The following is a 25,608-nucleotide window of genomic DNA, read 5'->3' as shown; positions in this document are numbered from 1 at the left end:
TCCGAATCACACCAGCGTCAATTGCTGTCNCTTTGCGGAGAACCCGGATAAATACTTGGACTCCTTCTCAGAGTAGGTACTACCTACCTGAACATATATTATGTACCGAGACATGACTCGCTCGCCTCAATTAGGAGCTGCTCTAAGGCTGACTGATCTTTCGACCTTATTTACAGAGAGTTCAAGGAAGGCTTTCTGGATATTTTGAAACGTCAATACGGTGGGAAACGAGTACACTCGAATCAGATCTATCAGGAATACATTCGATTCAAAGAGCACGTGCACATGAACTCTACCAAGTGGCTTACTTTGACAACTTTCGTCAAGTGGCTTGGCAAAGAAGGTCAGTGACATATTATCTAAGCCTGAGCATGTATTCAGGTTCGATAGCACTATGTCGGTCAAACTTCTCTGTTCGGGGGAGTCAGAACGTTTTCCCTGAACTTTTCAGGTATATGCGCTGTCGATGAGACCGAGAAGGGATGGTTCGTGACATACATCGACCGGAGCTCGGAGCCATACTCGCTGATGAGCGTAGGTCAAAAAAGAGGAAGATGGACCTCGATGACGAGGAGAGGCAGAATAAGTTCATCCAGGAACAAATAGATCGACTCAAGGCATCGTCGAATGCGAACGAAGAAGAGAGAGCGGAGGAAGACAAGCGCTTGCTCAGAGAAACCGATGGCGAGAAGCTAGTCATTGCTTTCGGTGGAAGCAAGCCCGCCGGCGAGAAAAGGTGAAATGAATCGCTTTCCGCTTGGAAATGATGATCTGGATCGAAGTCTAGAATCTAGAGGCCGGGCTTGCCGGGTGGAATTTCGGGTCAAGGGGGAGCTCTGCATATTAGGTCGAGATTAGGTATACTGCTTAGGTCGAGATTCCTCGCAGCATTTCTCCGTTGTTCCTCCTGAGACTGCCTCTTGTCGGTAGACTGTCGAGGCCTGGCGGAAAAATATCGCTGACTGCGTAGTGGAGAGAAAAGATAGGACAAGCACGGAGAAAGTGGCAACACTCCGAGCCGAAGCCCTCGAAACCATGGGTCTGGGGAAAAAACGGAATCAGCGTCCTAAACGAGTCTGCCTGGAAATTCATGCCTCTGTAAAGGGGAATGGATCAGGGGAATTTAATTGAATCGAAAAGAACGAACTTCGAGAGTCGGAATTGCTAAAGGATTAACTGCTCCCCTGATTGCAGTCAGGAGTCTAAGGTGACCTCCAATCCATTTGCTCGGTTGGAGAAGAAGGATCGATCGAGGAAACAAGAGGCCTCGTCCTCGAAGAAGTCGGCTCTGGACGAGATAATGATCGAGGAAGCTCGACGCAAGCGAAAGCGCAACGATCACTGGCTCCACCCCGGGATCGTGGTGAAAGTCATCACTAAGAATGCTGGGGAGCAATACTACAAGCAGAAGGGTGTTGTGGAGGTGAGTGAAATCAGTCCGGTGAGGCGGAGGTTTGTGCTTGGACGGAGCAGTATACGGGTCCACGTATATTCTTCACCGGCTGCACGTCAGGCTTGCAATGTCGGAGCCCATGAATAATCGCCCTATTCGAATCCTCTCTCCATTCATTCCAGGAAGTTGTCGATAGGTACGGTGCTCTCGTGAGACTCATCGAGAGCGGCGTGAAACTCAAGCTCGATCAAGTTCATTGCGAAACGGTCATACCATCTGCTGGACGCAAAGTAAAAATTGTTAATGGCCCCTACAACGGCCAGGAAGCGACGCTCCAGGATATTGATGTAGACAGATATTGTGCCACCCTCAAGCTCAAGACGGGGGTCGTTGTGAAAGGAGTAGAATACGAAGACTTTTCAAAACTGAGCGCGTAGCTTGTGGCTCATTCCTGTAAATAAATGCTTTTCCACCCCTGAGCAGAGAGCCGGAGATGCATTTCAGAGCAGCAGCTCTCGAAGCGCCGGTTGGTTTTCCGGGGCCCGGAGAGTTGAGCAGAATCAGCGCGGACTATCTAGATTCCATGTGCACTCGGAGCTTCTTGGCACGATGCTCAGTTCATTAAGACGCCCACTCCGATCGACAGGTTCTCTCGTAATCAGTCGTCCCTCCTAGCTATGGTCACGAAGTCGGCTTCAAGAAATCAGATAAATACAGAGACATAGCTTCGATCTTTTTCCAGACTGGATTTTGGATATTGAAAACTGAAGCTCAGATAACAGCCAGGGGACCCCATTTGGACTCGAGCCAACGGAAGTTCCCATTTACATTTTTCTAGACTCTATACATATGTACAAGTTGGACGATCCTATCGCGACGAACTCAGAAAACAGCGGATTCCTCTAAGGCGTCGTCATCCGGGTCGAGGAAGTTTTCGCCATTGTCAAAGTACGTATCCGCGTAGTCGTCGTCCACGCCTTCGTCTGCGTCGTCTTCATTGTTCTGCCCTTCTTCGTCCTCGGCTTCCTCCTCATTTTCACCTTTCTCCTCGTCGTGATCTTTATCCTCCGATAAAACTTTGTCCAAATTGATATCTGAAACAGCCATGACTCCGGGAGTTAGTCGAGAAAATCTCGAGTTGATGTGCACGCATCTATCCGAATGAGCCATTGAAATGTTCCTGAGGTGAACTACGGAGCAGCCTTTTGTCTTACCTTTGGCCTTCTTCACGACTTTTTTCTTGGTCTTCGTCGTGAGGACGGCAGGGAAGAGTTCCATTCGATAATCGTATTTTCTCTCTGACATTCCGTAATCCAACTGATCGGAATACCTCTCTATGGCTGGTTTCTCTTCAGCGAGGCGTACATGGAAGGCGTCTTCTCGAATTTCTGTCCGTAGTCTATCGTAAATGGTGGCAATCGTTTTCATTTCCTAGGAGTGAAACAATCGGCTTGAGTTCATCGAGAAACATAATTCTACAGCTGATTTGTCGACGTCCACGGGTGTATTCGTCGCGCAAATGATAATTTCAGCATACGCGGATTCTCTGGAGGAATAAACGCTAGAACTCACCTCCTCTAGAATACCAGGCACTGGTTTTTGCGATAGCGGCGGATAGAGTGGGGGAGGAGCTGTCTGAATCTGAGGCAAGCTTTCACCCTTGGTGAAGCCCAAGCGAGCCACGTCGATTGACGAATTTGATTTCGGTTTCGGGGGCATCTGCGAGAACGGAGAAAAATGTTTAAAGGATATAGGAACGCTCGAGAAGACCTTCCGGAGGCGTAGACCGGAGGACTTCCCAGCTGAGAGAAGGACGCGGTCGCGCTCCATCTGGACTTCTACATATCTTTCTTGAGTTCAGACTCGGACCGATGAGACAGATGAAATGACTTAATCATGTCGCGCTTACCGCAGAAAACGAGCAGATATCCGGCGTCCGAAAACCTTTGCATGGGAATCGAACACAATAACAGGCTACACTGAGAGAGGCGGTGCTTGGAAGCAGACGATTATGGGAAGGGTAGGAGACCCTGCTCTCCTCCGGAGTACCCTAAATATTATTTGTCTTTGTACTTTGTCTTATTCCATCCATTCGGCTCGTACATAGCAAGGAAGTTGGAATCAGCTCCACCTGGGGCAACTTGAGAGCACGATCTTGAGAGCTGTTGGTATGGGATCGGTTGTCATTCAGATGAGCCCAGCTGGGAGCTTCAGGGAGGGCTACCCTCCCAACTTCTGATATTGAATAATACAGATGGTTAAGACCCGACCATTTCCCAGAGGAACACTAAAAACTCCGACAACCTGAGATTCTGTCAATTTAGCGAGTTATCATGAATTACGGTAATCATAGCCACCGGGCTCCCGAGCGGCTGTCGCCTTTCCACAACCCACCATCTCCGCCAACGATATCGACAACTTCCGCGAAGGTTCCATGGAGAAATTCCACACCGATTCGGCAGCAGCATGAAATTTTGGATGTCGGCGCGAACGAAGCGAGTCGAGGACGCGAGCCTGGACCTGAGGCCTTCTAATGGCTCTGGTGCGCGGATTGCTCACCTACTTCGAGGACCGGAATCGTGCCGCGGTGAATGAGGACCATACAAGGAGCGCGAGCCTGTACGTTCTCCTTCGAGCGCTTCCTTGATCAAATAGCCTGTGTCCTAGGGATGAGGGACTAATTGTGAGCGTCCGTATCGTAGACCTTCTTCACGGCAGAGTCTATATCCATCCAGGACGTCGAGGAATGAAGGCGAAATCCATCTCTCATATCGCCCCGGATGTTGCTGATGTAGCCAAAACCCTGGTCGGGTCTTGATTTTCCGCTTCTTCGGAGAATAAAACACGGTGTGATTCATTGAGCCTAATCTATTCCGCTCCGATGCGGAGGAGACTCAACGGACCTGCGTAGAGACGGCGACACATTGCGATTCAGGCAATGCAGTCTTGATCTCGGACCTTCGCAATTTCAAAAAGTTGATGAGTTCCGCTGATGAAACGAATGGCGATAAAACGGAACGGGAATCAATTCGTCATGGGTGATTTCAATCCTTGAGGCCGCAATGCTCGGGAATTCGGGAACTGTTGGAGCCGAATCCACAGCGGTCAACCCCGACTCCGTGACAATGGAAAGCCGGCATCATTTCGTAAAATCCTTCGCACTGTAAGTCAGCATTCGACTGAATTAGGGAGGGAATAGCAGCGAGACGTGACAAGAGAGAAGCATCAATCGGAGAGCCAGTAGCTTATAGTAAGGGGGGGGCAAGGGGCCATACCCCCACAGCTCTATGGGGATCATCATCGCCATCAATCTGCCACCCCCCTCACCTCGAAAACATTGCTGGCCCCTCCCAGAAAAAAACCTTCATACTCCCCTGGACACTACATTATATGAAGCGAAGCGTGCGGCCGCAGCGCACCGATCCAGCGTTGGGCGCTGAGCGGCAAGTTTATTTGTTTGTGTATTCTGTTTTTGTGTCGGGGAGAGAGTGCGGAAGGCACATGGCAGCAGTCTGGATCCCAACATACCTATGAATATTTTTTAACCGCTAGTGCCGGCTTTTTCCCTGATCGTCTGTAACACCGACTGCAGAAGATAATCTAGGGAGAGACCCAGTTTGCGTCGCTACTCCGAATCTTCGCCTCATCAATAACTCAACAGACGTTTGTTGATAGATGCGGAAGTTTGAGGAGAGTAGTTTTTCGCGAGAGAACGGGGAGTTCAGCTCAGTGGAGTAGGAGCGTATGAACGTTTCTGAAATAAGATCTGAAGGCATCCCTGACCGAGTCTGCACAGACCATTCGAATTTGAGCTTACAAGGCGGAGCGGCTCGCATTTGCGGATTCTAGATCCCGCGGGCCTCTAAGTACATATTCAAACACAAGGGATGGATGCCCCTTACCGCGAGCTTCCATCGGACCATGCTCCGAGACGGAAGGAGTCCCTCGGCGACCATACCTCGGCTCTCAGGGGGAGTCAATTTGTCCGCCCGCGAAACAATTCCGATTTTCTGGAGAGCTACAACCCTCGGGTGAATGTTCAGATTGATGATTGCAGCCTTGGAAGCTCCTCGGTGAGGATTGTTCCGTGATCAAATTCTGTACAAAGCCGGTCGCTTGGCGTCCAGAAGGATGTCGAATCTGTTTGCGGAAGGCTGGACCGCTTGTTCTCGGCTCTGATCGGACCGGAGCCTCGATCGGGATCCCTTCGAGCGGGAGTTTCCGGTCTTCCACGAATGACGTGTTTGAATTTGCGCGCCATCTGGTTCCTTGGCTCCCCTGAACTCGGGAACCGAGGAGCAAAACACGTGAAGCCTTCGAACTCGATACTTTCCGCCCGGCATCCATGACTGCTCTGATGAACTCTCTGAGACTCGCGCCCGTCCTTGACTCTGCGCAGATCCGCAGGATGTTCCCTTTTGTCCCCGGGTAAGCCGAATCTGCGGTGAGCGACTTCACTGGGTGGAAAGAGTAAAGGCTTGACAACCACTGGGCTAAGCTGCGAGGATTCTTTCCTTCTTTCGGCGGAGCTCTATTCTCCACTGAAGACGTGTCATTCGCCACCGCCGTCTTCTCAGCGAAGAACCAGCGGCGTAGCTATCTGTTATCCCGGTTCCTCGTTGCGTCTCCTTTGTTTTCCACCCACGCCAATATGAACCGGAAGAGGCCAGTCTGTGACCAACTCCTCCAGGAGCGTGCCAAGGCGACTTTCCAAACTCTGGAGCTGACGTACCTCCTCGATGGAGATGAGGAAAAGACCAAGCGTAGGAAGGAACTCGGTAGGTGAAACCATGTCGGAGTGCTCGAGAGTGGAATGCGTTATCGGATTAATGAGCTGTAGCGGAATATCCGGATAGCCCTATCCGGAAGCATATTGCTCCTGTAGCCCATTGCCCGACGGGTGAAGATGTGCTCATAGTGCTTCCGAATGAGGTCAGCTGTACTTGACAGTCGATATATTCGCCCTGGATGAGCATTTAGGTTCCGCTATCAGTCGAACCCTAGCTCGACGGCATATGCTGTCGGGTCGGGAAGCTGTCTTAGAATTCATGGTAGTACGCGACGCTGCCGGAAGGAAGCTTCCCTGACATAGGAGGAAGATCCGGTTCGTTGCTTTGTCACCGAGGAAAGCGTACTGTGACCACGGAAAGCAGTGGTCCTTGATTCGGATGTCGTCCCCCCAATTATCTTTTCTCATTATCCTGGCTTAGAAGCGTGAGAGCTTGGATCGAAATCGTGGCTCGACCCGTGAATCCCGTGAACTTTTTGCCAGTCGGGCGTCTGCTCATGAATCGCCGTGCCTTACGCTCATGCCTTACCAAAGTCCCCAATGGAGATGTTCCGTCGATAGCTAACAGAGTCGGCAGACTTTTCGATGAATTTCTAGAGCATTGCCATGATTGAGAGGAATTCGATCTCAGAAGATTCAGCTGTTTCTCTCGGAAGAGTTTCGCCTCCCTGGAGCGATTGTCGCTTTTTGTCGGAAACGATTCAGCGTTACAATCTGCGATCCTAATCTGGGTAGAATGAATCGACGCCGTCTCCGGAAGAGCTCCCTCGACGCTTTGATGGGGCATCGTTCAGCTTTTATATTTTCGACAATCGTGAAAAGATGACCGGCTGGGGCTTAAATATATTGAGTTATTTCTTTTTATCAGCTCTGGGTATTCGACTGATTCAGTGACAGATGTGATGCGGGCTTCTGATAAGCGCAGTCTTTATTGATTTGATGAGATGAGCGGAACCAGGAACAGGAGAGATGAGAGCATCTACATCAGGTTGGATACGGTTTAGTTATTTTTGTATCATCACATACTTACGTTTTCCTCCAGAAAAACTCTTCCACGACGATCCACAATTCCAAGATGAGATCCCGACTGTGTACTTGTCGCACGAGGAAGCGTACGAGAACGCTCTATCAAAAACTCTGAAAATCTACCAGAAAGCCTTGGACCTGTCCGACCCGAGAGAAATCCTGTGAGTAAGAAAACGGTTTCACTATGCTTCCGAAGAGCCTTGCAATCAGTTCCTCGCATTGCCGCTGAAAGTTTGATCGGTCATGGTGACGCAGCATGTCAAGGTCCCCAAAGTTGAAGGGTAAACACATCCGCCTCATCGCCGGTCTGAAAAGCCGGTCAGCGAGAAAAATCAAAGTGGATGAGATGAGCGGCTCAAATTATTGCCAACGCACCATTGTGCGCCTTGTTCAGATTTCATCAGATGCCTTCTTTTTCGTCTTTCGTAACGACCGCTCGAACTTTAGCTTTGGTGCCTTCGGCTCCGATGACGCAGAAAAGTGGCGATGACTCAGAATCGATATCGTGTTCGACTTCTGATTTTCTTTTTTGCGCAGGACCGTCGCTGACGCCATCCTGCACGATGCCACCCCGGTTCACGTGCATTTCGTCATGTTCGTCCCCGCGCTCATGGGCCACGCCAATGAAGAACAGCAGGCCAAGTGGCTGCCCGATGCATTGACGATGCGAATTATAGGATCGTATGCGCAAACAGTAAGGCCCCTAGAAAGCGCCAGCGTTTCTTCAGCGGAATTATTCCGGCGTACACACATATCTGTGTCGATTGAGTATTAATAGATTCTGACGGAATCGCCGAGCCTCAGTCCCGAGTGCAGAAAAGAAAGATTCGACTTCTGCTTTAGGAACTCGGGCACGGAACCTTCATCAGAGGTTTAGAGACGACGGCTACTTACGACGAGACAACACAAGAATTCGTTCTGGAAACGCCGAAATTGTCTTCGATCAAATGGTGGCCTGGCAGTTGTAAGTTCCCAAGTTTCGTCCTGCCGCCGTCGCCTCGAGATTGTGAATGTATCCCCGGGACCTCCGAACCCTTCCTGAGAAGACTAATAATTTAATCTGCGTGCAATGCTTCAGTGGGCAAAACCGCCAATCACGCCGTTGTGATGGCCAAACTCTGGACAAAGGGCGAATGCTACGGAATCCATCCCTTCATGGTGCAACTCAGAGATCTGAACACTCATCAACCCCTTCCCGGAATCAATGTCGGAGAGATCGGACCCAAGATGGGACTGCGGTCCGCAGACAACGGTTTCTTGAAAGTGAGTCTAAATTTCGGTTTTTCTCTCCGGTCTCGAGATTCGGGTCATCGCCATTCAAAGATCCGCCAACGTTCTCCGCCGAATTCATCCGATCTCGACCTATCCCGACTGCCCCGAGATCTGGAGGAAGGACTCCATTGACGCAAAGTTGCCATAAATTTTCAGCTGGACAAAGTACGGATTCCTCGGGACAATATGCTCATGAAAAACGCCCAAGTGACCCCTGACGGCACCTACATCAAACCGAGGTCCGATAAACTGAATTACGGAACCATGGTCTTCGTGAGGGTGCTCCTCCTTGACATGTTGGCGTTCAACATCTCGAGAGCCGTCACCATCGCCACCCGCTACTCCGCGATTCGTAGGCAATCGGAGATCGTTGCTGGGTAAGGAATGTGCGAAAAACCCTGTCAGCGAATGAGACCACTCGACGGTCAAAGGCGTTTCTTGATACGTGACTCCTGGTTTCCAGGGCCGGCGAAACCCAGATCCTCGACTATCAGGCACAGCGGTACAAACTCTTCCCTCTGATCGGTTTGTGTCACGTGCTCCGCGGTATGTTCACAATTCTGATGGAGATGTACAAGCAGGCTAACACGGATTTGGAGCGTGGTGTTCTCGACACCCTTCCGGAACTCCATGCGATTTCGTCCGGCCTGAAGGCGCTCTGCTCCGACCAGGCATCGAAGGGAATCGAGGTGAGAAGATGCAGGCTCACGGCTTCCAGCGGGTTGGCTTGAGGCTCATCAACAGTTTTCGCACAGGGGCTCGAAGCGTCGCTGACATTCTGGGAATTTCCCCCAGGTGTGCCGACTCGCTTGCGGAGGCCACGGATTCATGCTGATTTCCGGCCTGCCTCGCCTGTACGCCACCACTGTGGCCGCGTGCACCTATGAAGGCGAGAATACCGTGTTGTACCTGCAGACATCCCGCTTCCTGCTCAAGTGCCTCACGGGTCAGCACAAATTGGGCCAGCACTCCCAACTCAAGTTCCTGCTGAACCCAGTGGCTTCGCCCGTGCAGCCCTTCAACAAACAGCTGTACGGACTCGAAGGCGCCTCGCATCTCGTTCAGTATTACGCCGCCGCGGCTCACAGGGAGCTGTACTTTGTCGAGGCCAAACTCAAGCGTCTCCAGGCGGAAGGTCTGACCAGTGGTAAGCCATGACTGACCTTTCGATCTTCTGATTGCGTAACGAATTCGTGGCCCATTGTCGTACAGTCAGCTGAAGGGGGAACCGATACGGGCAGTCGATTTCTCATATTTTTCTTCTACAGATAACGCCTGGAATTCGAGTCAGGTCGATCTTTGCCGAGCGTCCCATGCTTGTATCCAATACTACCTCGCGAAGAACTACGTCGAGTGGGTCGCCCAGAACAAGATTTCCCCCGAGTTGCGAACAGTTCTAGCTCAGATTTGCCAGCTCTATCTCCTCCAGGGGATTTACGAGAATCTCGGACGGTTCCTCCAGGTGAGAGGATGAGTTTTTCCGGGGAATATGCATCCGATATACCTGTGGAGGAATTATTCCCGGTCACATGAGCTTCATTCCTCGCTCCCTTCTCATAGGTGGGCTTGAAAACCGAAGACATCACATCGATGTCTGACCTGATAACTCGTCTCCTCGACGATATCAGACCGAATGCTGTGCCTCTCGTGGACTCGTTCGATCTTCACGACATGGTTCTGAGCTCGGCCTTGGGAGCCTACGATGGACAAGTGTACGAACGCATGTACGAGTGCGCTCTCCAATCACCTCTCAACAAGAAGCAAGTCGTCGACGCCTACGGAAAGTATTTGGAGCCCCTCTTCAAAAGTCAGCTGTAAGGAGTCTGACACGAGGAGGGAATGGGCAATCGACGGTGCGGTCCTCCCTATTGAGAAATATCCACTGTCAGCTGCGAACCTTTATATCAGATCGAGCTGTGAACTAGAACCTCGAGGTCTGCCTGCTCGAGCAGTCGCTATCCCCTGTGTAGTATTCCCACACCCCAACCTTTGGTAGGTATGACTACGCGGACTTTTGTGACCCGCGTTACGATTATTCGGGACTCCGACGACTGAGCGGATTTTGAACGAGCACTTGCCGAACATAATGACTTAATAAAACTGTTCGAACGACCGTTTCTACGGAAAATAAATAAAAACTGGTTTTCCTTGGCTCGGTGACAAACGCCGATGGGGATTCCTGAACACTGAATCAGTCGCGAGCTTCCTACTGAGTCGATTCCGTGCCATCCGGGACCATGAAGCACCGTATCTATACGGCTACAGAAAGTCGTAGGCTCCCTTGTGAACTGAAGGCTTTTTATTTTCCTATAAATCACACAACCGGAGCTCATATGTTCGCTATTAGCTGGAATTTGTTGTACTGAGGCTCGGGAACCACATGATAGTACTTCTTGTAGACAGCATCCATATATCGATCGTCGAAATGTTTCGCAACTGCACACTCGGGATTGATGTTGACTTTCTCTCTTGTGACGAAAACCTTGCCTGGTACCATCGCGTGTAGCGAGAGCTTCTCGCCTCTCACTTCCACGTTCAAGCCGGGGAAGAACCTGCGAATGGAGAACACAGTGAAGACAACGAGGAACTCGAGCTTTCTTTTGCAGATGAGAATATTCCGATCGCGGGCGATCCGACCATCCCACCGATGTTCATACTCCTCTCCGGAACGTTGTAAAACACTCACCTGGGTAGTCGTTGTTTGACCAGCATGACTCCTTGTTTAGCAAACTGTCCCGACCTTAGTTTATAACCGTACTCTTGGCCTTTTTGAGCTCCATCCTGTCGGCACGCTCGATTCCCCTTCGACCTGGCGCTAGCGTTACGGACCTGCTCAAAAACACAGCTCCGGGCGGCACACAAGGTGTTCCTCAGGTTCGGTAACATTCTTCAGATGAGCCCAGGAGCCCCCAGATCAATGCCACTGCGCACGCTGACAGGAAAAGAGAATCAACCACTCCGTGCCTCTTCTAGATCGGAGCCTAGGAGTTGAGAACTGCGCGAACGATGTTTTCGTTCCACCGCTTCGCATAGAAGCTTCTTCTCGTTTCGATCTGCAGCACTCAGAATCCCAACTTCGGTCGATATTCCTACTCGGCGATGATCGCGAATCGCGATTGTTAATCAAAGCTAGCTGGGAGGTTGGATCCGCGACCTATTCGTGCGCTGGAATGGCGTGTAATTGCATGGAAGTCTGAAAGAAGCTTCTATGATCGGGTCGCGCACCTGCACCAGGGTTCCGGTTTGAAACTTCACTGCGCTGCCGGAAGCTCGCTAAGGAATATGTTACCCAGCGCTCGGAGAGCTCTTGGCGGGATTGGTCAAGCGCGATTCGCTCAAGTCAGACTGGCATCGAACTTCACTGTGAAGTTCGATGAGTACGGAGACCCTCTGAGTGTCCTCAAACATGAAACCTGTGAAGTTCCGAAAGTTTCCGAAGGATCGGTGCTTCTCAAAATTTTAGGTAGGTCAACCACCTGCAATCCGTCAGTCTCTCGAGGCACCCCGTCTCGAGGAAGGGGGGAGGGGGGGGGCTGAGACAATTTGGGCAAGACTGACGATTTCCCATGGAGATTCACGCGACGCTCGGCGCTGGAAGCCACGCGCTCCACTTGGAGACTTCTCATCCGAGAGATATCCCCAGACTTGCGGACCGGAGAACAGAATATCTAAGCTCATTAATCGGCCGCCTCTGATTTGAAGGTAAAACATTTTTCCAGCGTCGCCCATCAACCCGTCGGACATCAATTTGATACAGGGAACCTACGGTATCAAACCCAGTCTGCCGGCTAGAGCCGGTCTTGAAGGTGTTGGAGAAGTCATTGAAACGGGCAGCAGTGTCAAGAAACTCAAAACGGGAGACTGGGTCCTGCTTCCAGGGGAAGCGTGGGGGACCTGGAGAGAATTTGGAGTTGCCGAAGAGAAAGGGTGCGAGCTCCTTCCCCAGCGCTTAAGTTTACTTAGTTCAAGGCTCCTGGTCAGATCACACTTATTGTAATCGAAACTTTTCCGTCAGGCTGCGGAAACTCTCGAATCAGCTCGACGTTGTGATGGCGTCAACGATGTTGGTCAATCCGCCTTCGGCTTACCGAATGCTCAAAGACTTCGTGGAACTGAAGCCAGGCGACACGGTCATCCAGAACGGCGCCAATAGCGCGGTGGGTCAAGCCGTGATACAAATCGCCAAAGCGTGGGGCATCAAAACCGTAAGTTCAGCTTTGGACGAAAACAACGTCGCGTGCAGGTCGTTTCCCTACCGGGGAGATTCAGATGTCATATCGAGACTCCGAATCGAGTCACTTTCAGGTCAACATCATCCGAGATCGACCCGACGTTGCAGATCTCAAGCAGCAATTAATTGCCATGGGGGCCGACCACGTGATCACCGAGGAGGAGCTTCGACTCCCCGAAATGAAAAATCTCTTCAAGCAGATCCCCATGCCCAGCCTTGCGCTAAATTGCATCGGTGGCAGAAATTGCTCGGATATGATGAGATACGTGGCAGACGAGGGATCTGTGGTCACCTACGGGGCAATGTCGAAACAGCCCGTCGTGTCTTCCGCGACAGCTCTGATCTTCAAAGACCTCCGGGTTAGAGGCTTCTGGCGAACTAGATGGGCTAAGAAGAATTCCGGCTCACCCGAAGACGATTCCATGTACGAAGAATTGCAGAAGATGGCTCTAGACAAAAAACTATTGCCCCCCAGACACACCGTACACAAGCTTCAGAATTACCAGGAGGCCGTGCGGAAAAGCATGGAAGGATTCACATCGTCGAAACAAATTCTAGTCAATATGTAGCAGACTCTCCCGGATTGAGAGGGTTCCGATTATATTGCTCAGAGAAATTATCCTTCTGTAAAATAAAGAGAGGTTTCGTTTCTCTTGTGGGGATCCTTCTGCCGTCCGGACCGGAAAAATTAACTTTTATATACTCTATGTACAGTATTCGTAAATTAGTAACTAGATCAAGCCCTGCATCTCCTTCATGAATTGGGCGTAAGCATCGTCTTTCGTGGGCTTGTCCTGCTGTTGCTGTGGCGGTGGCTGCGGATCTCGCTTCTGAGGGGGTCTGGCGACTTCGCTGCCCTTCTTGACACGCAACTGGGTCGGAACAAACTTCACCACCTCTTGTTGAAGGCTGCGCATCTGGGGTTTTGCCTGGATCGTCGTTTTGCCCGCGGTCGATAGCTTTGCCAATTTCGGAGGAGGAGGTTGCGACATGGGCGGAAGTTTCGGCGGCGGACCCATCGACATTCTTTGCGGCGCTTGCGGAGGCATTCCTGGGGGCATCATGAATTCCGGAGGAGGTGGGCCGGCTGGGGGGTAGGCATTCCACATGGGCGGGGGAGGCATCGCCATGGGATGCGCGGGAGGAGGAGGGAGCATCGGAGGTGCTTGTTCCTTCTGATGGACCTTCTCGAGCTGCTGAAGGAACTCTAGCACTTCATCCTTTGCCGTCGTGGGCTGAGGCGCGAACCTCAATTGCTTATCGCTTTTCGATTTGACCGGGGCGCTGACGTGAGGTGCCGGATTCGCCTGGAGTTGAGTGGCATGGACCTTTTTGGGCGCGGTCAGAGTTACCGGTGGTGCTTCTTCCTCCCCATCGGAGCAGTCCGACAGATCCGGCGGGGGACCGATCGGCACGCCGGGGGCTTTGGACTTGACTTCGAACGTTGTGTTCCCCTGGACGGTCTGCATGTTCGTGAAGAACGAGCTTGGATGTTTCTTGAGTATACTCCTCGGCGGTGCTGAAGGGGGTGCGATCGGGGGCATAGGAATGTCCTGAACAAAGTCCAGAGGGGCTGGCAGAGGGATCTGGTCGGGGGTGACCATTTCCGCTTGCTTCACAGATTCAAAGTACTTGACAAGCTCGTTCCGTCTGTTCTCGTATTCTCTGTACATAGATTTCAGCTGAGTGTACTTCTCCTGATCCTCCTTCTTGTATAGTGTCTCGACTCTTTCGAATGTCTCCATCAGTTTCCGACGCTTATCGGTGAGAACCTGAAAACGAAATCCAATTGATGGGGACTCTGACAGAAGTCGTCAGACTTGTTCGCCTATCACTTTTTCACAGCGGATTCCGAATGGCATGTGTTCTCCGGTCCGACGGCTTATATGTTTCATCCACGTACCTTTTCCGAGAGCGGGGGAGGCGCTGCGATATTGTATTCCATCTCATCGATTTTGATGAGATCTTCAATTATTTGCTGGGGGTCCTTGCCTTTGAGAACCGCCTGTCGGACGGCCATACGCTGCTTCTTGTTCTTCTTCAATTCTTTTTTCCGCGCCTCCTTCCTGGCCTGGTCCGTGGGGTTCATGAACTTCCCACCTTTGGTGGATGTGAGCGATCTTCGACCCATTTTTCAGCTTGGACACTTTCTTCGAGTTAGCCACAACTTCTGCGCTCGACTGTTCAACTCTGTCTATTTTTGTTTACATTCGACGAAATCTCAAACAGGAGCCCTCTCCCAGCGCTTCGATGAGACCGCTCGACCTTCTCCGGGGGATGGGGGACGTCGGCGCGGCGGGTTGCAGGGATCGATCTCGAGATCGCTCGATGTCTTTGGGACCGCATGCCACACCACCGTACGCTTGCGTATTTCTGATACGGAATCCTCGAGCTAACCCGTCTTCTTCGATCGTATCCCTGCAGACAGTCGCTTGCCCGTCTCCGCCCAGCAGCTGCATCGATGCCCTACTTTGAAATGAACGCGGCAGCCGGCTCGGTGAGGAGCGCTCTTATGGCGCTCAGAGTCAGAGACTTGCCGCGATTCTCTCGAAAGCCTCACATGAAGACCTTTTCTAGGGTCCGGTGACAGCTGCCAGGAGGAGGGTCGACCACGTGTTGTGCCTGGAACGATTGCGGTGTCTTGCGAGGCTAATTTCGAGCTGTGAAGTGAGACATATATACCCTGCATACCGCAGTGATGAGCTCCCAACCACAGAATATGTTCGTTCTCGATAACGGGGCGTCCACCCTGAAGGCTGGATTCGCGACGGATGCCCAGCCCAAAGTCATTCCGAACTGCATCACCAAAGCCAAGTCAGAAACTAGACGAAGGTTTATCGGTGATCAACTGGAAGACTGTAAGGACATGTCCTCCCTGTATTACATTCTGTGTCATGAGAAAGGTTACCTCGTGAATTGGGAGGTTCAAAAACAGGTGATTACAATGCGAAAAATTTATTGCGAGCAAAGAATCAGAACCCCCCGAATGCGAGAAGTCCTCGCGCAACCCATACGTCATACAGAGAAACCCTCGGAGGCAGCTACTGCAGGACGTTCCGAGGAGCGTCTCGCTTCGGGAGAGACCGAATTCTCAAATCTTTGTCCTCCACTCCAGGTTTGGGACTACGTGTTCAGCAAAGATTGCTTCAACGTAGACTTCGACTCCACCGGAATCATCATGACAGAACCCTATTTCAACTTTTGCTCAATCCAAGAGAATATCACGGAGATCTTCTTCGAAGACTACGGCGCACAATCGCTGAGCATCATGAACCCGAGTTCGCTCGTGGCCTACAAATACCTAATCGTGAGGATTTCGTCCTTTCTGACGGGTTGAATTGGAGTTAGGATGTTCCCCACTCCTGTGTACGCTCACGACTTATGTTCGGCGTTTCAGGATAATCCGAAAAAGCTTTGCTGTGCGGTCCTCGACTCGGGCTACTCGTTCAGTCACGTGGTACCTTACGTGAAGAAGAAACGTGTCAAAGACAACATCCGGAGAATAAATATCGGAGGCAAGGCTCTGACCAACTATCTCAAGGACGCTCTCTCCTACAGGCAGCTGAACGTGATGGACGAGACCTATGTTGTCAATCAGGTGAATGAGCTCTCTGTTTCTTCGCACAATTGTTTTGGTTCCCCTTCTGCGGGATGCTCAACATCAACTCGACTCCCACCCGGGCTCTAAGCATTCCTCTCCGTCGGTCGACAGGTCAAAGAAGATGTTTGCTACGTATCGCTCGATTTTCATCGAGAGATGGAAATGGCAGCTCTGGGGAATTCCAGGGAGAACACAATTTGGAGGGATTACGTTCTTCCGGATTACACATCGATCAAGAGGGGTTACGTTCGACCTCCGGAACAAACGACGGGGAAGGCCACGAGTGCCGAGCAAATCATTAGAATGAACGCAGAACGTTTCCAGACGCCAGAGCTGCTTTTCAACCCGTCAGACATAGGCATCGAGCAGATGGGCATCTCCGAGGCTATGATGCACTCAGTGAACGCCCTCCCGAAAGAAGTTCAATCTCATATGTACTCGAATATCGTTCTATTGGGCGGCAACGCGATGTTCCCCAACTTCAAGGAGCGACTCGTCCAAGATCTGCGAATGCTCATCCCTGAATTTTATGATATCAATGTAACATGCGAGAACCCTATCAATGCGGCTTGGGAGGGCGGCAAGGCCCTCGCGCGTTGCAAAGAAGATCTTGACGATAAAGCGATCACAAAACAACTCTATGAGGAACAAGGGATCGCCTATTGCGTGGATTTCTATAATCTGCTCTGAAGAGATTTTGGAGAACCGACTATGAAAAACTTTCCGAAGCTCTCGCCCCTCGTGGGAGAATCGAAGTATTCTTCTGTAAAGCAGTGTCTGCCGCGTAATGTGATTCCTCTCTGTACATAATATAAGATCGCGGGCTCGCTCCCCTTGGAGCTCGCTTGGATTCCGAATAAATGTGCGCATTCTCGTTGGTACCCTGCGAGATCGCAGTTTCATCCCAGCTCTCATCATTTATTTCCTTGAATTGCGTCGATACCGATGCCCAGGACTGGTGAGAATGGGAAGCCAGCGGGGAAAATTTTCAGAAGACAGCTCTGGTCTCGTGGCTTTCGAAATGGGTCTGGCGAACGCGCAGATAGTGGGACGCGGTGATCGACCTGTTTCAGAGGAAGTCTCATTCCATCAAATCCAACTGATTTTCGTGCATTTTAATGCATACCGAGTGTTTTACGGGATGATGTCCGTAGTCTTAGCGATGAAAGAGGAAGATCGTGACGGAATAGTCGAGGGGAAACAGTGAAGAGGTTCGAGGAATGAAGGAGCTCGAGCATCTCTACGCTGAGCGGCTCCCATTTTACTGCCCCTCACATCTTCTAGGACTATCTCATGAATATCCACGTACCTTCTCATGAATGCCTAGAATCTTGCGGTTCTCGACGTTGATTTGAGAAGTCGTAGCGCTCTACGTTCAAGAACCAGATCATCCAGAGGCATAAGGGAAAACACAATCGAATGCGCTCGTGCGATAGATTATTGTCTCATCTTTCCTTTATTATTTATTACCTTCATCATTTTCCTCTTCATAGACGTAATTAATTAGATATTCAAACTTTACAAGCCTTAGTTGGGACAGATCAACATTGTATTCCATCAAATGCCTTTGTCGCCGGTATCCGAGAGCGGTCTGAGAACTGGTTGACTCATTGTTCTTGCGGTTGCGATGCAGTTTTTCCACCTTCGTCCTCTTCCCACCCCAAGAACCGCAGAAGACCCGCGGTCCCTGAATGGAGTTGAAGTCTTACAGGAACGTGGCAGGTGAATCTTACGATTTTGCTGTTTCCGAGGGGAGCTCAGCAGAATTAAGGGGGACGCTGAATGTCACGCGCACAATCGGATGAGGGCTCGTTCACATCGTCTTCAATTGAAAGGCGGAACAATTTCTTCAAGTCCATCATTATTTAGATACTTGGGTTTTTTTCGGATCAGGTTCGACTGCTGCATAAGTGATCCGGCACTCCGTCGGAACGTTCACGCGTTTCAAGTGTGTGTACTTTCCGCCGTTCCTCGCTGTATAGGTACACGCTATGTACAGTGTCTCCTAGTAATTTAATCGGCTGCTCTTGTATGGTCCATCTTTCATTCCTTGACGTGAAGTTCACCCTTCTCGGGTCAGCTTGGTTCTTAAGATTCCGCTTTACATTATTTTCTAAAATCCTAAAGTCACGTGGGTCAGAAGTTGTTCGGCCGTCACTTCGCCGCGTACGTAATAATACATCCATGTACAGTATATGTATTCCATAATGACTAGCAATTCCACTTGGAATCCGAAAACCCATTTCAACCGAGAGCGGCCGCTGCAAAAGGAAGGAACAATCGATCAATGGGACGTCCGGGCCCGGAAGCTTTAGGATCGCGAAAATTCAAGGGAACGGGATACTCACGTAGATGAGGTCGCCAGGGCGCAGCTACTTCTTGATGGTGCCAACCGGTCGTGGCCTCAGAAGAAACCATGTCGGCGGTGTACGCCGGCGGTGGGAGCTCGACGGAGTTGTCCATCACGCCGTAGACTCCTACGGGCTGAGGTCCCCCATTGAGTTGGTGAGCTCCCATCCCCGCACCTCTGCCCCACATGAGGACGCTCTGCCGACTGTCTAGCAGCGGAGATGCCGGACTCTTGACTCTGATCGGCTCGGCGGCCGCGGGCAGGAGCGGGAGGTGCGGATGCGCGCCGGTCTGCACGAGCAGACTCGAATTATAGGGCACGGTCGTCGTTCCTGTCGTTGATTCGTATTTTTGTTCCAAAGTGTCTTTTGCGTGCTCGTACGTGCCCGTGAAAGGCGAATACTGCGAGTACTCCGACGGATAATATCCTCCTAGATGGTGTCGATAGTGGAGAAACTCGGGGGCCGCCAGATGGAAAGGACGCGAGTTGTCGAAAAGAAAATTCTGAGGGTAACTGGACAGCTCCGGGTGAGTGTAGGTGGGGTAAACGGAGTTGTAGGCAGGCTCCGAAGGGTCGACAGTAGGCAAGTGGTAAGCAGGTGCCGGTGGCAGTTGCATTCCTGTGCACACGTCGGGCGAAATGGCCGTTTTGATTCGTTTCTTGGCCACCTGCATCGACTGCGATTCCTTCTTGTACTTCCTCCTGGGCTTCTCGGATTCAAGTCTCGTCGTGTTGTCCTGCGACAGGGGTGGAGTGTCTGGCGAGGATATCGAGCCGGACAACAGCTGATTTAGTCCGGTGTCGAGATAGGTCACTTTGAAGTCCATCGTCCGTTTGCCCAGTAGGTCGCGGCCTTCCTCCTCCCTGGAAACGATTCCCTCATCAGTTTGAAAGCTCCAAAATTTTCATATGGGACTCATTGTGCAAAAAATGAAAAGCCTGTATATGAAACGGATAGCCATTTCCCCGGATCTCTCGTTCGGCACTCACATTAACGGTCTGTGTGTGCAAAGAATGAAGTCCGGTTTGCTGTTTTTGTAGACGAGACGAGTGCTTGTCTGGAGCCATTGCCAACTCCCGTCTTTGGCACTGAGACGGTACGCGATCAAACCTGACGCGCCTGTCTTCAGAACTGTGGGAAAAGTCTCGCGTGAGTTCGGGCAGAGAATCCAGGACGCTCCGGGGCATAATTTCATCGTGTTATGAGCACGATGTATTCGGGATGAACGGAAGAGAGCTGGCCTGCTACGAAAGCCCTTACGTTCTTGGTGCGCAGAGGCGACGTATTCGAGATCGTCGTGATGAACGAGGTCGTAACCTCCAAAGTTGGCGATGTCTTGATCTGTGTAGTTCAGCAGCTGTTTACCCCGCGCGTCCATCGACACGAGGGACAGGTCCAGTTTGTGTTTCGACTTGAACATGCTTTCCTTCTGAGGCATCTCGAGTAATGACGGTGGTCCGAACGGTGTGCAGACCGCGAACAGAGCCAGTGGAGGATCTTCCGTCTTGTGGTTCTGGCCGAGAAGAACCTTGATGCGACCCTGAATGTCCAAACGCTGAAAGGAAGGCAACGAATCTCTTATCGAGAGTAGCTCGATCGAGCTAAATGCGAAGAGGACCGTGGAGCGGAAACATTATCGATACCCGAGGGATCAATTGCAAGCCCCGAGTTTCCGTGCCAGCTTGCTTGCTTGCTTGCTCGTCCGGTCGTTCGAGCGAGTATTGTGGAGGGTTCGATCAACAGAAGTTTTGCAATTATCTTAAAACGTATAGATTTTTCATCAGAGACCAGTTCTAAGGAGCAGAGACAATCAGCGGATGTGGGCTCTGGCTCGCTAAGGTCGGTTGGCACCAATTTCATCCATTCATCCGTTTGCTCGGTCGGAGTCCTCCACTATACACAAAGATTAGGGCCCCAGTCACGCCATTTCTGCGGCCGTTGACAGCGTTCTAACGAGAACCCCCCAAACGAGCGAGCGGCCTAGCTTTAGGTATCCGAGTGGGAACTGCATCGAGACTCGACTGCACTCGACGGACGAACGGCCGGACGGACCGAGCGACCGCGTGACCGACGGATTGACGGGGGCGGGTACCCCCTCCCCAACTTCCCCTACAGCCAACAGCGAAACAGGCCGGCGAGGCACAAAATCGATAATTCTCTCTCGGTGAAGACCTTGTCTGGATTCGAGATGGCGACGAAGCTTGACCAACACCCGTATCAACTCAAGCGGTTCTAAATGGCCGCGCTCGCCAACGCACACACAGCGATTTCAGGCGATAAGATCTCTGTTCGCGACTGATATGATCGAATTTTGAATAATGTTTACGTGCTTGATGTCAGCAGTGGAATATCCGCATATTGTAGAACTCCGACTATGATTTCGCGGGGTTTTGACGAAGCTCAACAATGAACAGTTGATAAACTCACCAGAAAGCCTGACGTGTTATCGAGCAAGCATCGGAATCGGACAGTGAAGTTTCTCTCGAGGTGTCGGTGGAGCTCTGTAAGAGGAATTTTATTTTCAGTGCAGGACGAGAAAAAAATATAAGAAGATTTCGTATTGGTCAAGGAAAAGACCCGAGAAGGGGCATAGCACAACAGAGACGCTCCAGCAGGCGTGCTCGAGGGAGGACGTGGCTCACCTGGAGACTGCAGCATGTGCTGCACGGATATATTCGCACGATCGGCAGGTAACTGTGAGTTCCACATTAAATAGCGCAGGAGATCATCCCGATCTTCAGAATGCACCAACTCAAAAACACTTTGGTGGCAGATGTCGCTCTGAAAGAATAAATATTAAGCGTCAGAATGGGAAACGAGGTTATTTCGCTCCTCGCCCGAAATACGGGGTCTGATTCCCGTTGGTCAGATCGAAGCTTGGATCCGAGAGAAATCTCGACGCCAGTCTCGAGGAAACTTCCTGGATTCAGCACCATGGTCGCACGAGAAAGCGAACACCTAAGGCCAAACGGCCGAGCCAGCTAGCTAGCTAGCTAGCAAGCAAGACAGGCCAACCAGGGCGGATGGCCTGAAGGGAGGAGGCGAATCACAAGGCGCCACCCAGGTGATGCTTTATTATTTATAATTATCCGTTACTCTATTCTGCCTCCATTGCTACAACTCCACCACGCCCCTAGGTGGGTACTTCGCACTGAACACCTTGTGGTCAACGATGGTGAAGACGACGCCGACGTCAACATCAACGACTCCAACGATATATCGGTGGCATATTCAGGCGCTCAAGGAGAGGGGGTTTGCCTGCAGATTCGCTCATCGATTTCTCCACATAATTTTTCCGTCACAAAGCGGGGTGCGAATCGCTCCCTGCTCTCGACGCTAAATTGTGAACTTCCGATCCGACGCTTCCTGGACATTTCCATTCCAAACGAATCGTGTAAAGCAGAGTTATGTTCTTACCTGATGAAAACCTAGGTATGTTTCAACTGTATGCGAGGCGAAAAACACTTCTCCATCGCACGTGAGAATTAGAAGAAATCCGTTGAGGGCCTGAAAATTATGAAATTCATGAATGATTCCGCTATTCCTATGGAGTCCGTCCCGTCGACAGTTGCTGACCTCGAGGAGACAGAATATTTCTCCCATCCATGATCTATGTCAAGACATCCCGTCAACAGTCTCGAGGAATGACGGATTCGCGTCGAAGTCCCGCGAGAGACCCGATTATTAATTCATTCCACAACTTGATTGCAATCATTCAAAGCTCCAGGGGCTCTGGCATCCCATTCCCCATGCGTGAAATTCGTATTCCGTGAGGAAAAAATTTCCCGATCCCCTTCCCAGCGTTGGTTGTGGGAAATCCGCATCGGTCCATTGACTGACAGTGAGAGTTCACCACGGAGAATGAGAAACGTACGCGAAAGTGAGATGGCGACGAATGGAATAATCACATCAGACGACGCGACGGAGACTGCGAACGTCTGCGCTCAGTCTGGAGCCTCTCACCCCTCCTGTCGTCACGAACGGCTGCTTGTCTCTCCAACTCCCTGACATCCCCCCGCTCACAGGTTCCTACGCGGCGCTTTGCGGCGCGAATTTGCATAAAGGGCCCATTAGGCAACGCGGGCAGGCATGCAGCCAGACAGCCGCTCCAGTCATGGAACAAGGCCACAGGTGAGACGCACGTGGTCAGCGCGGGACAAGTGCGCAGGTCCATTGAAATTATTTTACAGCGCTCCGTAACCTGAAGCGATCCGCGGGCCTTATTGTGCGACCCGAAAAAATGCTCTGCGCTGATCCGGAAGAGCTCATCCAGAGAGGAATTTGGGAGAAATGTTCTTTCTCCCGAACGATTCGCGTTTCTACTTGTTCATTCACCATGGAATACCCATACAGCACTGGGGTATCAGTCTTCACAGACGGTGCATTACCTACTCGTAGAAAACGAACGGGTCTCTCAGTATATCACCACCACCAACAGCAGCAGCAGCTGCCGCGACGGCGGCGGCGTTCGGGCTCGCTCGGCTGTGGGCCAGATCAAGGCTGGGTCGATGTTGTTTCCGAAGCTCACGCCATGCGCTCATTCTTCGTATTTGATCACTCGTCCCCCGTCGGTTGCCGCTTGCTATGTGTCCTCCGAGTTGGACCCAAAACGCTTGATGCCTTTCGGAGGACCGTAGAGACTCGCCGGCCGTAATAGTTTCGTTATTTGTTTGCTCGCTCCCTTGCCTACCTGCTCGTCAATTGCTGCAGTGAGCGTACATCGGAGTCGATTGATGTGCCAAGCCGGTTGTTCCTCTCGGTTTTTTTGTTTCGGAGCGCAAAACTCCAAAACGCGATGGATGATCGATCGAAACGGCGCGGCGGTCGTATGCCGGCCCCAGCGAGAAGGACCCGAAATATTCCCCACAAACGCAAAGTCTCGAATTGGAACATCTCCGATCAGGAATCGAATCCTCATGCTCCCAACTCGGTTTTGGTACCGTGGCGCACCGGCACGGAAGGGGGATTATTCTACGCCGCGCCGGAATGACGTTCGACTCGAGGAGAGTCTAAACCAGGGTTTACGTGTCTACGTATCGGGAGATATGTACATCGCTCCGGAATCCGACATCCCTTATTTTAGAGTTTTCGGGAACGCGGACCCTGGCAAGGACAGGGGTTCCCATCTCTCAGACGCATATCTTTCCTCCCGAGGGATTCTCTGGGAATTCGAAACCTCAAGGAGCCCGAGTTGGAAATACGTGGTCGTTATGGTGGTTTTAGGGGAATCGGTTCCCGGTTGTGGAACTCGCTCGCTCAGTCTCTTTGAGCCGCGGCGGAACAACAACAAAGATGTCTGTTCTTTTGAGAACCCGCGCGGGGGTGAAAACAAACCGACAGAGGAGAACGTACGAGGAAGAGGCAGTTTGGTGTAATAGGCGAACGAGCGGACGAGCAAGCGAGCGAGCGAACGAACGGAGAAGAACCGGCGCCGTTCTGATGATTGTGGTCTTTTACTCCCACCCACAGCCAGCAATTTGTTTCCGGTCTCGAATATCTCTCGCGGGCCTTCCTTCGCGCAGTTTTGGAACGTAGGTAGGTTTGAATTTGCATTCGAGGCCGCCACGCCGTAAGCTGTCCCCAAGCGGTTACTCTGTATGCACATCTCGGCCAGTCAAAGCGTTCTTGATGTTTTAACTCATGTTTCGACAATTCGCCCGCAAGCCCCGGCGACTGAGATATCGAAGTTCGGATTTTCTGTCCGACAGACGGTCGGACATTCACGTCATCCTCAGATCGAGTCGATGGATCCTTCTGCTTTACGCCCGATGGCCGAAACAGAAAAAACACGGTCGGCCCTCCAAGAGTTCATCCAGGCTCCTTACGGAGTGGACCGGGTGACTTCGCCGCTGACTTGTCATAATGAGAGTTGTTCCCATGGCGGCCGCCTCTCGCCCCCTCGCGATCCTCTCCACCAGTCACAAGCGCTGGCTTGCACTATCCGAACCCTTAGTACGGAGCAAGAGGGTTTCAGGGACTTTTGGGGGAATGCTCAACCGACCAAGCGACCAACCCAGCGACCGAGCGGCCGAGAAGGCTAGGAACAGCTTTTTGCAACAAAGCCGTTTCTATGGCGACTCCTCGCAAAGGACGGAGGGATGCTTTGCAGATTATGCCTCCGAATCATTCCCGAATCCGGTGTCCCGCCTGATTGGGAAGACTTTCGACTAAAACAGCAGGGCGTTGAAAAGGCTCACCTGAAGGATGAGATCTCCCTCTACTAATGACTCGATGTACATCATGTCCCGGGTTTTTGACTGATGTAGTCCACTCAGCGACTGAGATGCTGCAACGAAAAGAGAAGGTTCGATTAAGTTCCCTCGTCAATCACTCTCGATCTATCCAGGGGAGGGAATCGTTCTTCCAGTGATGGAAAAAACGAGCGGATTGCTATATCATCAACCTCTGATCTGAAGGCGGTAAGGAACGTATCCGAGCGTCGAAAGGACTGTTGCATGAATATGCATCGCAGTTATTGAAAAATAGCTTGATCAACGTCTCTCGTGCTTCCGCGATAAAGAGATCCGGTCGCTTCCTCAGATTTTCTCGGAAGCTCAGTAGTTGAACGCCAGGCTCGTTCCGTTTATGATGGAGCGTTTGCACCAGGGCTCGGCGTTGCGACGAACTCCGCAGCGGAAACAACGGTTTCTTTCATTCGCTTCGTGGAGCTAATGATGCGTTCTGATTCCATGGACGTAATGAGGATAACGACAATTCGTTCAACGGAAAGCGCGCCCTTTTAGACTTCGTTGGCAGACCGCTTGGCAACGCGAAAATCCTCCATTTGGAAACCCGGGCTTCCATTAGCTTGAATTATTCATTCTTGGTGGCGGGAGCCGCTGTCTCCCTATAGGAAAGGAGTTTCCCCCATGCTTTGCACGGGAGTTCTGAACCGGGCTGCGGCCTGGACTGAGACTCGACGGCATATTCCTTCTTCACAGGTTT

At 51.4% G+C, this 25,608-nt stretch overlaps 7 protein-coding genes and 1 pseudogene across 7 annotated transcripts in view; 4 read left to right on the top strand and 4 right to left on the bottom strand.

Annotated features, from left to right (window-relative positions):
* The first annotated feature begins 6 nt into the window (after window positions 1–6).
* On the top strand, window positions 7–1,862 carry LOC100899951 (DNA/RNA-binding protein KIN17-like; annotated as a pseudogene).
* A 248-nt stretch (window positions 1,863–2,110) lies between these two features.
* Window positions 2,111–3,358, bottom strand: LOC100899815 (DNA-directed RNA polymerase III subunit RPC7-like). The gene is made up of 4 exons (XM_003738398.1): window positions 3,303–3,358; window positions 2,966–3,112; window positions 2,608–2,824; window positions 2,111–2,487 (listed from the first exon to the last, which is right to left on the bottom strand). Exons 2-4 carry the CDS (start codon window positions 3,110–3,112, stop codon window positions 2,276–2,278), a joined length of 576 nt encoding a protein of 191 aa, XP_003738446.1. The 5' UTR covers window positions 3,303–3,358; the 3' UTR covers window positions 2,111–2,275.
* Window positions 3,359–5,906: 2,548 nt separating this feature from the next.
* LOC100899676 (acyl-CoA oxidase 1) lies at window positions 5,907–10,611 on the top strand. The gene is made up of 10 exons (XM_018641683.1): window positions 5,907–6,171; window positions 7,225–7,369; window positions 7,746–7,902; window positions 8,052–8,172; window positions 8,287–8,471; window positions 8,637–8,857; window positions 8,944–9,169; window positions 9,276–9,627; window positions 9,749–9,942; window positions 10,041–10,611. Exons 1-10 carry the CDS (start codon window positions 6,045–6,047, stop codon window positions 10,296–10,298), a joined length of 1,986 nt encoding a protein of 661 aa, XP_018497199.1. The 5' UTR covers window positions 5,907–6,044; the 3' UTR covers window positions 10,299–10,611.
* Window positions 10,612–10,757: 146 nt separating this feature from the next.
* mRpL27 (mitochondrial ribosomal protein L27) lies at window positions 10,758–11,506 on the bottom strand. Its single transcript, XM_003738396.1, has 2 exons — window positions 11,167–11,506; window positions 10,758–11,032 (listed from the first exon to the last, which is right to left on the bottom strand). Exons 1-2 carry the CDS (start codon window positions 11,364–11,366, stop codon window positions 10,810–10,812), a joined length of 423 nt encoding a protein of 140 aa, XP_003738444.1. The 5' UTR covers window positions 11,367–11,506; the 3' UTR covers window positions 10,758–10,809.
* A 235-nt stretch (window positions 11,507–11,741) lies between these two features.
* On the top strand, window positions 11,742–13,350 carry LOC100899393 (enoyl-[acyl-carrier-protein] reductase, mitochondrial). The gene is made up of 4 exons (XM_003738395.2): window positions 11,742–11,943; window positions 12,200–12,407; window positions 12,496–12,685; window positions 12,786–13,350. The coding sequence occupies exons 1-4, from the start codon at window positions 11,763–11,765 to the stop codon at window positions 13,278–13,280; spliced, it is 1,074 nt and encodes a 357-aa protein (XP_003738443.1). The 5' UTR covers window positions 11,742–11,762; the 3' UTR covers window positions 13,281–13,350.
* A 92-nt stretch (window positions 13,351–13,442) lies between these two features.
* LOC100901523 (WW domain-binding protein 11) lies at window positions 13,443–14,905 on the bottom strand. The gene is made up of 2 exons (XM_003738409.1): window positions 14,615–14,905; window positions 13,443–14,483 (listed from the first exon to the last, which is right to left on the bottom strand). The coding sequence occupies exons 1-2, from the start codon at window positions 14,840–14,842 to the stop codon at window positions 13,443–13,445; spliced, it is 1,269 nt and encodes a 422-aa protein (XP_003738457.1). The 5' UTR covers window positions 14,843–14,905.
* Window positions 14,906–15,412: 507 nt separating this feature from the next.
* Window positions 15,413–17,002, top strand: Arp6 (Actin-related protein 6). The gene is made up of 4 exons (XM_003738408.2): window positions 15,413–15,646; window positions 15,827–16,018; window positions 16,109–16,309; window positions 16,424–17,002. Exons 1-4 carry the CDS (start codon window positions 15,431–15,433, stop codon window positions 17,000–17,002), a joined length of 1,188 nt encoding a protein of 395 aa, XP_003738456.2. The 5' UTR covers window positions 15,413–15,430.
* Window positions 17,003–18,517: 1,515 nt separating this feature from the next.
* The window catches only part of LOC100901239 (aryl hydrocarbon receptor), a 58,435-nt gene continuing 51,344 nt past the window's right edge, over window positions 18,518–25,608 (bottom strand). The window contains exons 3-11 of the mRNA XM_029113029.1: window positions 24,861–24,949; window positions 23,354–23,356; window positions 22,081–22,170; window positions 21,306–21,444; window positions 21,091–21,164; window positions 19,924–20,218; window positions 19,653–19,794; window positions 18,661–19,526; window positions 18,518–18,573 (exon numbers count right to left, since the gene is read on the bottom strand). Coding sequence (XP_028968862.1) covers window positions 18,557–18,573; window positions 18,661–19,526; window positions 19,653–19,794; window positions 19,924–20,218; window positions 21,091–21,164; window positions 21,306–21,444; window positions 22,081–22,170; window positions 23,354–23,356; window positions 24,861–24,949 — 1,715 coding nt within the window. The 3' untranslated portion in view covers window positions 18,518–18,556. The remainder of the gene's footprint in view (window positions 18,574–18,660; window positions 19,527–19,652; window positions 19,795–19,923; window positions 20,219–21,090; window positions 21,165–21,305; window positions 21,445–22,080; window positions 22,171–23,353; window positions 23,357–24,860; window positions 24,950–25,608) is intronic.

This window comes from Galendromus occidentalis, unplaced genomic scaffold, assembly GCF_000255335.2.
Source record: "Galendromus occidentalis unplaced genomic scaffold, Mocc_1.1 scf7180000075950, whole genome shotgun sequence".
NCBI classification, from domain to species: domain Eukaryota; kingdom Metazoa; phylum Arthropoda; class Arachnida; order Mesostigmata; family Phytoseiidae; genus Galendromus; species Galendromus occidentalis.
Note: the sequence above shows the minus strand (reverse complement) of the source record. Positions and strands in the feature narration are given on the sequence as shown.